General features: G+C 41.3%; 1 protein-coding gene across 1 annotated transcript; it reads right to left on the bottom strand.

Moving 5' to 3' along the window:
• Positions 1-403: 403 nt before the first annotated feature.
• On the bottom strand, positions 404-11261 carry slc6a7 (solute carrier family 6 member 7). The gene is made up of 14 exons (XM_062406882.1): positions 10940-11261; positions 9040-9271; positions 8456-8587; positions 6918-7128; positions 5504-5642; positions 5137-5271; positions 4930-5033; positions 4719-4843; positions 4420-4532; positions 4187-4324; positions 3983-4082; positions 2865-2983; positions 1305-1478; positions 404-1131 (listed from the first exon to the last, which is right to left on the bottom strand). Exons 1-14 carry the CDS (start codon positions 11003-11005, stop codon positions 961-963), a joined length of 1959 nt encoding a protein of 652 aa, XP_062262866.1. The 5' UTR covers positions 11006-11261; the 3' UTR covers positions 404-960.
• Between the last annotated feature and the right edge of the window lie 1820 nt (positions 11262-13081).

Genomic DNA, 13081 nt, shown 5'->3' with positions numbered 1-13081 from the left:
CTCAAATTAAATACATAGGAATATGTGATCAAAACTAATTAACATGTTCATATAAGTTATCTTGTTATGAACCATTTTCTCAATTAAATTCACAATAGAAGCAAAGGAAATGTTGTGTTTTGTGTCACTTGATAAAAGTCAGGTGAGGTGTTTGGACACATAAAGGCCAACATAGCGCTGACTCTGATGCCATACTACACACTTAACCTTTAAAAGCCTGTCTGCAATATAATGTTAAATGTTTATGTAAGTGTGACAATATCATATAATCTCAGGGAAAAAAATGAATAGGAGAGAACAGTTTTCCATGTTTTCTACAGAAATGCTAATTTGCAATGCAAACCATCAGACTAGCTTGTAGGGACCAATGAACAGTAACTTGAAGAAAAAAAGTTAATTTGTCAAGCCATTTTCGGTACCTTTATTTATACTAGGAATCATTTTTAAAATCCTTAATTTAAAATGTAAAACAAATTAAAATAGATGCAGACTGAGGCTGAGTGAACCCCATTTAGTCTGGCCGGCTGATGAATGGTGTGGTCACTTCTCCAGGTGATGCTGTGGCGAGTAGCAGCCAGGATTTCCTGCACTTTGTTCCTCCTCCTTGTACAGGATAAACTAAATCTGTGCATTCATTGTACTACACAGCTATGACAATAAATACACATTCAGGCATATGCACATACAAATAATACAATGAAAAATTAGGATGATCCAAACTTTACAGCTCTGACCTTATATGCTACACAATGTAAAAAAAAAAAAAAAAAGAAGTTAAAAAATACTTTGCAATCATACATGATAGTATAAATAAAGAAATTCATCCACTCTGCCCTGCAGGACACTGTCTGTTTAGCCACCAGAGCCAGGCTGGGGGCCAATGTCTTAATGATAAATTCCACTCCCTCTTGACAACGTAGTTTGCTCAGTGCTGTGCGTTCATCGCCGCTCTCCACGCTGTCACGCCTGGTATCCCTCCTCCCACGTCATCGCATTGAAGTCCATGTCTGTTAGCGTGACAGTGAACGGAGCCTCCACCCTCTCGGGCTCCACACTCTCCTGGGCTGAGCTGGTGCTGTTCAGGTTGTTAACTCTCCAGGAATTCAGAGGTCGAATCGATTTCTGGAAACGCTGTTGGACAAGAATCAAGAGACTTGAGTCAGAAAACGTCCTACACAGCCCATTTCATCTACAAATATATTTAAACAGATGGAGCGGTGGTGTTTGGTTGGTTCGTGTGACCAGAATAGCAGAGGTGTAACCAGACCTCCCACCAACAACAGTGACATAGTGGTGATACTCACTTCTCTCAGTGTTCCAGTTTCCTTGCAGATGGCCACAATGGCCCAGATGAGGATCTGCAGGCAGCAGGTCGCACCGATGCACACGCCCAGCGCTTTACCCCACAGAGGGTACACGTAGGACCCGTAAATGAGGGACGTTCTGTACATCTCAATGAAGATGTACGTCAGGATGAGCTACAGCCACACGGGGAAAGGCACAGAGTGAACAGAGGGATGTTTTCCTCTTAAGTAAGAAGAGGAAGAAAGACAGAGGAGGAGCAAATGCTGCATGGGGAACTTGGATTGAATGTCAGTTTCTTCTTTTGAAATGTTCACCTCTGTTGTTGTGAAGATTCCAGCACAGTTGGCTACATTTCATAAGAGAGATGTCCTTTTAGTTTATTTGATCTTTTGTAACCATTTTTAATTGAGTGATTACGCTTTTCTCTTTTCGGCTATTTAATGGGACATTTTCTAATTATCAGGGGCTCATCCCAGATCAAGTTACAACCTGAGAGTACAAAAATTCAAAACAATAAAGGAGCTATTTCAATATCAGTCAACCTTGATTCTGTTTCAGGCCACATAAAGAGAGGAACAGCAGAAATGTGAGAGGGAGTGATGTCACATGCAAAATGATACCGATCAACAACATTATATAAACTGTAGATGATACTCGTTCTAGCTCAATAGTTCACTTAGGCTGGTAGTGAAGGTCACGACTTCTTGTTAGTATTAACTAGGTTACACATATATATCATATATATATATATATATAAATAAAAGTTATATTTTCTGTCTTCGTCACATAATATATTACCAACCGCCTAAAAAAAATCTCAAGTTATGTTATTTTTAGTTTGAAGTGCTCTGCAGAGGTCATATTGATTTCCAATAGTCTAATCATGTGACCTGAGGCAATTTGAAAATCTAAAACTAAATCAGGAAAACAATGGACCAATTGAACATCAACATTTCCAAGAACCAAAAGGGATCTGCTATTAACTAGTGACCCCAAAGGGATTTCTTCCACAACAACAGTTCCTCATTATTGTGTCAGCTGTTCTCCTTGTAGGAAGGAAGAAAAAAATCCTCATTGATTCGGTGTCAGGTGTGGTCCATGAGAACAAATAAGGCAGGTTATTTTTACTTCAGAGAGAGTAGCAGCTAAAGCAGCATAACGTCAGTGCATTGTGATCAGGGCTGGGCCATATGGTTTAAAGACTATGTCAAGATAAAATCCTCACGTTAAAACATCACATTATCATTTCTAAGCTTTAAAGGTTCAGCTCCTGAGTGAAGGTTGTGGTTTTAAAATCTTCTTTATTCTCCAACACTTTTTAAAACCCTTGATAAAAATCAATATATCAGTATATATATATATTGTATTTGTTATATTGCTATTGATGAAAACTCTATTGCGATAGTTACTGATTTGGATTGAACCCCTCTGATTTTAGAGATCCGATGACACAATGAGCCAGCCACCCTCATGGAAGTTTAATTCTGATATTCTGAAAAGCAATTGTGTCCCATTGTACCTGCACCTGGCCAAATACCCACAATATGGTGTTTACTCACCAGCAGAAGAACCGGAGTGAAGAAAACCCAGCATGCTTTGAAGTAAAGCAGCACTTTTCTGCACCAGGGAGGGCAGGGGTTGATCATATCAAGAATGTCTTGACAAAACTGGTTGACTCCTGAAAAGAAAAGTTCATTAGGAGATTTGTATTATGAACACTGGAAAAACCAACATACCGCTGGGACAATCATGTAATAGAAAATTGTGTTCAGGTAATTATTATTAAGTAAGAAACAAGACTGTGAAATTGTGTGATCTGAAGTGGTTAAAATAACTGCTTGATATCTATGCACTTTTAAAGGAGAAATATTCTTCTTATAGCCAGGTTCGGGATTATAATTTGGAAAATTACTTGAATTAGTTTAAATGCTCTAATGTTCAGAATGTTCACTCTCCTTTTGCACCACCTCTTTTCAGAAACTCTTGGTTCTTTAAGCCCTGCCACTCTGGATAAAGGGGGGAGTGCATTGTGAAAAAAATTCATACAACGTACTCGAGAAAAGGGGAAATACTATGTCTCCTTTCAAAAATTTTGAATGGCCCTAGTTCTGGAAGTAAACTTCCATTTTATTTTTTCCATTTTTTTGTTTTAGAAAATCTCTATAGAAAGAGTTTTCTCATCTCAAGCAGGCTAACCAGCTACTCGATGAAAGTGACCATAACATATTTAATTCGGAGCAAAAGAAATATTGGGAAATGGAAATAAGGGCAGAGGTACAAGACTGTACATAATCGTCTTTACAGTAAATTAACTATGCATCCCATAAACCATTTCAAATGAATACTTTGAATTTCCAGTGCGCTTCTTCTTGAATTTGCCCCTTGGGACTCTTTTCATCATCTCTAAAAAACCTTGCAACTGAGTCAAAGAGGGAAACCACGGTTGCTCTGTGGTAAACCTAATGTAACGCTGAATGATCTGATCGTAGCCAACATGATTTGCACGGTTGTGGTGAACATTTCCATGGTAACAGTTAGAAATTGGATTTGCTTAACAACACAGAAGCTCAGGTTTCTCTTCTTTTAGAACTTGCGTGTCTTGGATGACTGAGACTTATACAGAGGAACAGTGTGTTGTTAGTTTGACTTGAAGGTTATGGGGAGTGAGATGGACTACCATAGAAGAAGGAGATGCCAATGCACATGAAGAGGGTGATGATGATGAGGCCGAAGCTAGTGCTGAAGGAGTCAATGAGGGTGAACCAGTAAATCCCTCCCTATGAAGACACAGACAACACAGGGGCATGTGAGCGAGATCACGGAGCAGATGCATTTGCAGACAAATTCCTCACTTACTGCCAGTCACTGAAAACATACTCACGTTGGTCACTAACAAGAGACCCATCAGGTAGAAGCAGAAACACAGCGCGCCCAAGAACAGCGACTTGTGCAGCGCGTTCCCTCTGAGCTGCGGAAATTCATCCATCACAGCGGTTGTGATGCCCTCCATGTTGCCAAACTGTGAGGCGGAGGAGCAGAAGACATCACACACAAGGACTTAAAAAGTGTTTTGGCCAGCATGCACCAGCCGGTTGATTGAGTGTGCGTACTTACCAGTGTATCAATCCCAAGCATAAAGAGCATGATGAAGAACAGGATGGACCAGAACACCGAGCCTGGCAGGAGAGCAAGGGCCTCTGGGTAAGCAACAAAGGCCAAACCAGGACCTGGAGGTGAAAAAGTTCAAGAACACAGGCAAGACAATGAAATATTACTGACTGAATGCAAAGAAGAGATGTAAGACTAGATTAAACCCATAAACAGAGAAGCACAGACATATATAATTCTTGAAAAACTGCACAGAGGAGCATTTAAGTGGGATTTGTATTGTTTTAAGTGGTTGAAGTAACTACCCGTATCTGCCACCTCTGCAACAGGTACCCCCTTCCTCCAAGCCATGTGGCCCAGGATTGAGAATATAGCAAATCCCGCTAAGAAGCTGGTGGTGCAGTTTCCTGTGGTGATAATCAAGGTGTCCCTGAAATAGAGAGAACCACGATTAAAAGCCTGACACTGTCAGGACGGCAGCAGCAGAGGAAATGTTGGAGCGAAGCACCATCTCACCTGATGACGTTGTTGTCGAATTTATTGTAAGAGGCCATAGAAAGCAGCCCCCCGACTCCAATACCTAAGGAGTAGAAGACCTGTGAGGCCGCGTCATTCCACACCTGCAGAGTTTCAGAGAAAAGTTAAAAACAATAAAAATATCTATTGTTATTTTTTAAATGGTAACAGAGCATTGACATTAACAGAGTCTATTGTCCAAAGTACCTGTGCATTAGATAGTCTGCCCCAGTCCGGGGTGAGGTAGAAGGCAACACCCTGAAGGGAGCCCTCCAGTGTCGCACCTCTGATGATCAGAACAAGGAGCACAAAGTACGGGAAGGTGGCTGTTACATAAACCACCTGAAACCCAGACAACACAGACATGTATTAGGATAGGAAGTTGAAGCAGCAAAGGGCAGGACTCTGTGTGTGTGTGTGTGTGTGTGTGTGTGTATGTGTGTGTGTGTGTGTGTGTGTGTGTGCGTGTGCTTTTGTGTTCGTTTGTGTGTGTGTTTGTGTGTGTGTGAGTGTGTGTGAGTGTGTGCGCGTGTGTTTCATGGGAACTAACAATAGCAACATTATGTATATTCACCTTGCCAGAGCTGCGGATGCCCTTGAGCATACACAGGAAGATGATGATCCAGGCAGCCAGGAGGCACAGGGCCAGTTGCCACCGGACAGGGCCTGGGTCATGAAGGCCCTCGCTGTGTACTACACCCAGCACACGCTCACTGCCAAACAGGTCAAACACAAATATGTATCACTGCACATCCACTACACACTTAATACAGATTAACTGATGCAAAACAAACAAGAGCTGTTAGAGTTGGCTAGATTTATGAGTCTGAATAAAAGATAATTATTCATTCAATCATAGATATTGTTCTTTTTATTGTCTTCTTTTATTTAAATTTTAGCCATTACTGTAAATGTAAACTATAATAGCTCTTGACGGATTAACATTAAACGTGGTAGAAGGATGTGGTGTGGGTCAGGGAAGAACTCGTTAAAGTTTTGTTTGGATCTGGATTTTCCACTTGCTTTAACATTGTGAGATAAGGCGTTATTCAATATTTTTCTTGTTTTTCAAGATCTTGATGAAAAATACAAAAATCACACAGGTGACTGATATCTACGAGTGTGTACAGTTTGGTGCAGGTCCGAATAAAATCAAGATCTAGCGAATATAAGTGCGGTTTCAGAAGGACACCGTTGGTGGAGATGTGGCTCCTACTGAATTAAATTCTGATATTTTCTAGTAAGTTTTAAACTATAGCAGATTATGAATTAACATGTCCAGCAGATTCCCTTTGGACCATCACAGAGCTGAGAACGAGAAAGAATCTCTGGAGTTTTCTAACTAAATGCTCCACTGAAAGTTTTAGGTTGTCTTTTTGTTTTGTTTTCGACTCTTTCATGACCAACGTTGATGACATTTCTTAATAAAAGGAATCCAGGTATTTTTAAGCAACATCTCAATCAGTTCAGTCTCTCTTAAACACCATCCTAGCATTCTGAAACAAGTTCTCTGGTTATAGTGTAAACAAACTTCTGGCTCAATCATTATATCTGGCCTCATCCTGAGCCCTTTGGTTTGTTTGCTGTATATCAGTAAAACTTCACTTTCTCTCAGAGCAGACAGTTAGCTGTTATCACTGCACTATGGCTAACCATAACATTATCAACACCACACAACCTTTCATGCAGTGTTTTTTTTAAGTTCTTTGTCACCTTAGATGGAAAAGAGACGGTTTAACGGCTCTAGTCATTGTAATCTATGGTGGTGTTTGCTGAAAAAAGTCAAATATTTGAACAAGGTTTGTGTTTGTACTGCCAGAGCAATTTGCAAGTCTGACAAAAAGAAATGTATGTGTCCTGAAATATTAGATTTTCTCTTAGTATAAAAAGCATTACTGGTCTGAGGTAGTACAGTATACATGAGAAACAGTATGAAAGTATGTATTAAATAAAGAGAATTGGATGAGTGAGAGAGAAAACACACTTACTTCCAGAAGATTTCGGTAGGGCTGAGGGTTTTACCGGTGGAGCTGTTGCCCGTGTTGTTGTTACCACAGAGACCTGCATTGGCCAAAGCGTCACAGGACCAGGGCAGTGGGCTCTGGAAAGAGCTGCCCAGGTAGTAAAATGTCCACGCTATGATGATGTTATAGTAGAGACACACCAGCGTGGACACACAGAGCATCCCAATGCCAATACCTGTGAGAAATGTCAAACAGAAGCTTTTTAGATCTCATAAAAACAGAATATTAACTATTGTGTCAGGCAATGATTACCAAATATCACTTGATTGTCTGAAAAAAAGTGAAGTGAAATAGATAGAATTAAATATAAAGAAAGATTATCTTATAGTTCTATTTTTTAATACAATCCTTTGTTGGGAATTGTACTTACATGATGATATTTAATATGTGCAAATAATATATATATAATAAACACCTCAGTTTTCCAGATTATTCTATGCTGGGATTGTTAACAAGAACTTATTGTAAATTAGTTTTTTGTAACAACAACCTGCCAAACTGCAGCTGATATTTTCAGTTTAAATGAAATCTACCCTGATCTGCTTTTCTGGCTTTAGTTTTCAGGGCTCTGAGACTTTCTCCAGGTTTCTTTATTAGTTTGTATTTAGCAACTGAGTTGTATTGTTCTGTGGAATGTTTAGGAATGGCCAGTGACGTCAATATAATGTGACGCAATGACATGAGTCAGCCAGCCAGTACACTGTTTATATGGTCTGATTGGTGAAACAAGTATTATGATGTCAACACGAGGTCCTGCTCACCCCATTCAAAATGGAACATATTTCTAAGATTCCTGGATAAGTGTGATGAGATTTTGTTGTACAATTTAGTACTATAATAATGTTCTAGTTTACTATAATAGTACATTAGTATCAACTCACATAAAAGATATACTACGTGACAATAAGTCATAAATGTCCGGAAACAACTAGACTTGTGTTATATATGTTGTGTCTTGTGAACTTGTATTATCCAAAATGTTGCCAACCATGTTCAAACCCAGAGAAATACACAGTTTTACTCCAGGTACTGGGATATTTCTTTTTAAATCACGGTTTATTTACTTCATATCAGCTTTAGTTGTAGTTTTGCTGCTATATGGACAAATGACAGAAACGTAATTGTCCATTTAGCCAGTTGATTGTTTTTTCCTTCTACACTTTGTATTGATCACTCGTAATGGATCACAGTTCTTCATTCCTTGCTGTTTGCAGCACAGACACTCTTTCTGTCGCCGAAGCTCTCCCAATAATATGCAAACGTACAGGGAAAACCAAGCAACCCAAGAGGATTATGGGTCAAGAAATAGTGGTGAAGACACTTATGATCCCACATTGCGTCATGACATCAACAAAATAACTCCTCTGTCCTTATTTTGATGGACACACATATTGTGTGTTAAAGTCACCATGCTGACAGAGTTACAACAGTTTTCAAGGTAGGGGGGGCAGAACTACAGTGTATAAATAGCACACTAGAAGCACGACGGAGCAGATCATTACCTTTGAGCAGAGGGCAGCATTTCCACACAGTGATGGGGCCGGCGGCTCCGTACTGGCCTAAACTCAGCTCCATTAGGAAGAGTGGAACGCCAGTAACAAAGAGCATAATGAAGTAGGGGATGAGAAATGCACCTGTGAAGATTAGGAATAGGTTAGCGTGAGGAAGGGGGGGTGCTGAGGGAGGCATCTACCATGAAGATTGGGTTTATGCAGCCAACAGACAGCCTGTAGACGCAGGCTAACTTAAACAGCCTCCGTCTATGTGGCCGCCTCACAGACACATGCTATTCTGCTTTACAGTTAGTCAAGCTCCGACATGTTTGATTTCAGTTGAGGATGCAGAGTACAGGAAAAACACACTGTCACTACTTAAAGGATTAGGAAATGTTTTGTGTTCCAGCTCCCAGTACCAAAGGCTGCCATGGCGAGCCCCGGACTGACTAAACTAAGCCAGCGTGATAACAAAGTAGTGCACACCCAAGGGCAGGGCGATGAGTGCCTCATGCCCAAATGAGTGTAACAAATGATCACAGACGTGCACCCTGGCATTCAGACGGAAGCAGACATGCTCGCAGACCACTCACCTCCTCCATTGCGGTAACAAAGGTATGGGAACCGCCACACGTTGCCCAGTCCCACGCAGTATCCAAGACAGGAGAGCAGGAACTCGTACTTCCCTCCCCACTGCTCCCTCGGGATGATCGGGGTCGAAGGGAGTGCAGCACTCGGAGGTCGGAATTCGAGCTCTGGAGCAGGTGTAGCTGCGGCGCTGTGGCCATTTTGAGTGATGCTATGCCCTTTCCGATGTGCTGAATTCTAGGGGGAAAAAGTAAGATTATTAAGAGAGGGAAATGGGTGAGGGGATATATATTGATACGAGTACAAATCTGGAATTGATCCATTATATGAGAATTTGAGAGAGAGAGAGAGAGAGAGAGAGAGAGAGAGAGAGAGAAAGAGAGAGAAAGAGAGAGAGAGAGAGAGAGAGAGAGAGAGAGAGAGAGACAATGAATTGCAATAGTGATTAATTCATAATTCAAATTGTTAAACAACAGCGGCTTAATCAATGACATTTAACAAGTCACAGAGGTACCTTTTTACTTTTTTTAACACTCAAAATAGTTTGTGTAAGGTTTACCCTGTGTGTGTGTTTCTCTGACTATGACGTGTTAAAGACCGCAAACTGGACTATTTCTTCCTGCTTCCTTTCAGTCGGTGATCCCTCTCTAAACAAGAGAGGAACTACCTTCTCTCACGCCAGGTTGCAGGGAGGAAGTCTGATTAGAAAGACTTCTGCTTTATGTGCAATTCATTGTTTTGTCTTTACTTTAGTAATCCACCCATCACACACAGGAACCAGAGTTTGAATAAAATGATGTTTAAGACACATTATCAAAGATATGACGTCTCTGAGATTCATTCAACCACTGCAGAAAGAAAATGTATCCAAACCGATCAAAACATGTAAACATGTAAAGGCTCAGGGACACTGATACAGGAAGGAGGAAGTTGAAACAAGACACAATGTGTTGAAAGAGAACTATAATAACAGAGGATGGGGATCAACCAATGGCAGCGACTACAGTAAACCAAGAGGGCTGAGCAAGAATCGGTGATTGACCAATAGACTCATTATCTTCAGCATTGCTACTATTATCTTCTGTCCTTAGTCTGTTGTCTTGGATACCTTTAAAGGTCCTATATAAATCTAGGTCATTATTATCATCATCATAACTAGCATGCCTAGGATAATTCATATATTACACAAAAAGTTACATCCCTACTGCGTTGAGAACTTATATATATGTATATATGTACACACGCTTGCTTTTTGACCCCGTAAGGAGGACAAATCTGTTATGGGATTTAGCTTTCTGGACCATACACATAAGCATATGTACAGACATACACAAACAAACACAAAGGATTTACTTTTAATTGCATAAATACTAAAACCGTGAGATGTGTCCAAATGATATTGATTGTTCTAATATGCAGTTATGAGGAATGAAGCATAAACTCTAAACCAAAGAGACATTTATTGGGGGTAAACATCTGATTATATGTAGTATCTGCTAATGGCTCTGCTGATGTTGGATCACATTTGGGACCCTGTGGTCCAGCTGTTGTGTAAACACCCTGAGAAAACTCTGCTCTAACACATCTGGAGACTGACTGAGTCACACCGACTCCTCGGGCTTCACCTCTGCCGGCTACAGGGCGTCTCTCCGCCCCTGCTGCTGCTGGAGCACTGGCTCCGAGCCTGGAGCTATGTGGACGGACAGGTTAGACGGCTTCACCTGGAGAGTTTGTACTTTTCCTGCCGTGACCACGGCACCTCGGGGAGGTGAAACTGTATCCCCCCGCAAAGAGGGTCCCACCTTGCTTAAAGAGCCCTAACTCGCTTCTAACCCCCCAAAAAACAGAGAGAGACATGCGGGCAATGGTTGGCTCGGATCCAGCGGTAAAGACCCAGATCCTTACCTGCGCCGAGCTCGCACTGACTACATCGGGACTCCCGGGTGCTGGTTTGCCGCTGTCGTCCTGCATTTCCCTCCCGGCTTTCACTCTCTGTGCTTATCGCTCGGTGATCCACATTCTTAAAGGCTGGGGGGGAGTCCTGCTGATATAACACCGGGTGGCTGTGGTTTCGGAAGCCGGTGGAGAGGTGCAGTCGTTCGGCTTTAAACGAGTGAAACACGACCGGGAGGCATCAGCGGTGACGAGGAGGAAACAGGCCGGTGGGTGGAGAGGTGCAGAGCGGGTAGGGAGGAGGAGGGCAGGCGGGGCGCAGGTGCAACACACACACCGGGGGTGAGGAGGAAGAGGAGGGAGGAGGAGGAAGAAGAAGAATAGGGCTCCTCCTTCTACCTGCCGGGTTTGGGAGGAGCAAGTGGGATGTTTAACATGATAATGACTGAAGTCACAGACACTGATCCATATCATTCATTTTATTGTGAAAAGTCTACGTGCAATCAAATGTGTCTTTGCAGCCTATATGGGTCCTGGTCCTCACAGACAACAACACAGTGTAATGTACTTAATAATGAATAACAGGATAAGTATATATTAAATAGTATTAAGGGAGCATGAAAGTCCTTGAAAATGGGTCTAGGAGTTTTAAATTAAAATGAAATATCTAGTAACTGTACAGACCATGACTTGAAGGTATTTTGTAAACTCTATCTTCCTTTAAAAATAAAACTTTGTCATTTTAGGAAATAAGGCTATTTCTTGTGAGTGAAAAAAGCTACTAGCAGCCTTTAAGTGTGTGTGGAGCTGGAGCCACGCAAATTAGCTTAGATTAGCATAAAGACTGGAAGAACAGGGTCTGATAACCTACACCAAATGCTTTAACTGGTGAATGAAATATCATTAGAAATAGGTCTACTATCTTCAAATTGAGGAAATATATTTACTTCGTGTGCAAATCAAATTCTAAAGCACTCTCAGATGGTCGGTGCACATTGTATGAAGCTATGGAACCAGGGCAGAGTTAGCCTAGCTTAGCATAAAGACTGGAAGCAAGAGATACTGTCCAAATAACACAACTCCCCAGCACCTGATTAATACCTTCTGTCAGGTTTCTTTAACCCTTACATACACAGAACTGTGAAAACAGCTTGTGGCTTTAATCAGAGTCGTGCCCTGGATTTAATTCCTGACAAACAACGTGTTGGTGCGGGGCCTCGGCTGCACTGTTGACATGCTTTTTCCACACCTGACCACACCCAGATGTGATCATGGTTAAGGTCAACAAGCTTTTGACCTTTGCACTCCACAGGTCATTGTTGCCATGTTTACCTGCGATACAAGATCGAGTGGAGCGCCCGAGGTCTTGTAGATCCCACAGAAATAAATAACTATCTGTCAATATGCACAAGATCAGACTTGATGTGAACACATACAGGAAGTCTATAATGAATATGCAACAGCAGTGTCACAGGAAGAGCTCTACTTACTTAGCCTGTTGTCGTTTTGTTAGATTTCATGAACCTACTGCTCTGGTGCCAAAAAGTTCAGCAACACATACAAATATTACAGGCTATGAATTACGGTAAATGCTCCACACTATTCAACCCTGATTGTCACTTTGTGTGTAAGGACATTTGTGTGTGTCAATTCCATTACAGCGTTGAGGTGGTGTGTGAGAGAGAGAAAGAAAACGAGAGAGAGAGAGCGAGAGAAAGAGACTGTATCTAATATCTGACCACACTTCTCGTGTCAACTTCCTCGGGTGAGATGTGTGAGGCAAATATATTTGAAAACAAATAACCACAAACATTCAGCAACAGCTTTTGACATTACAAATTACAGAAAGCATCGCAGCAACATCCGTGCTGCAAGAACGTGCTGCAAGAACAGAAACACATCAAATCTATGCACACTATATAGTATTCTCCTCCATCTTTTGGATGTAAAGAGTTTAAATAAATATTTAAGTAATCCAAGAAAGCAAACATATTTTTAGAACCGCTATAGGCTGTATGGGTTTTGTCAATATCAGTCTTGACTGTGCGATGTACAGTGGCTATTTTTCTTTCTTAGTAACCGCTCACAAACTCTTTAATCCACATAAGCTCATGGTGCTTCTCTAAATCCAGTCAATCTGTTGAGTGTCTATAC

The sequence above is a fragment of the Platichthys flesus genome, chromosome 15 (assembly GCF_949316205.1).
Source record: "Platichthys flesus chromosome 15, fPlaFle2.1, whole genome shotgun sequence".
NCBI classification, from domain to species: domain Eukaryota; kingdom Metazoa; phylum Chordata; class Actinopteri; order Pleuronectiformes; family Pleuronectidae; genus Platichthys; species Platichthys flesus.
Note: the sequence above shows the minus strand (reverse complement) of the source record. Positions and strands in the feature narration are given on the sequence as shown.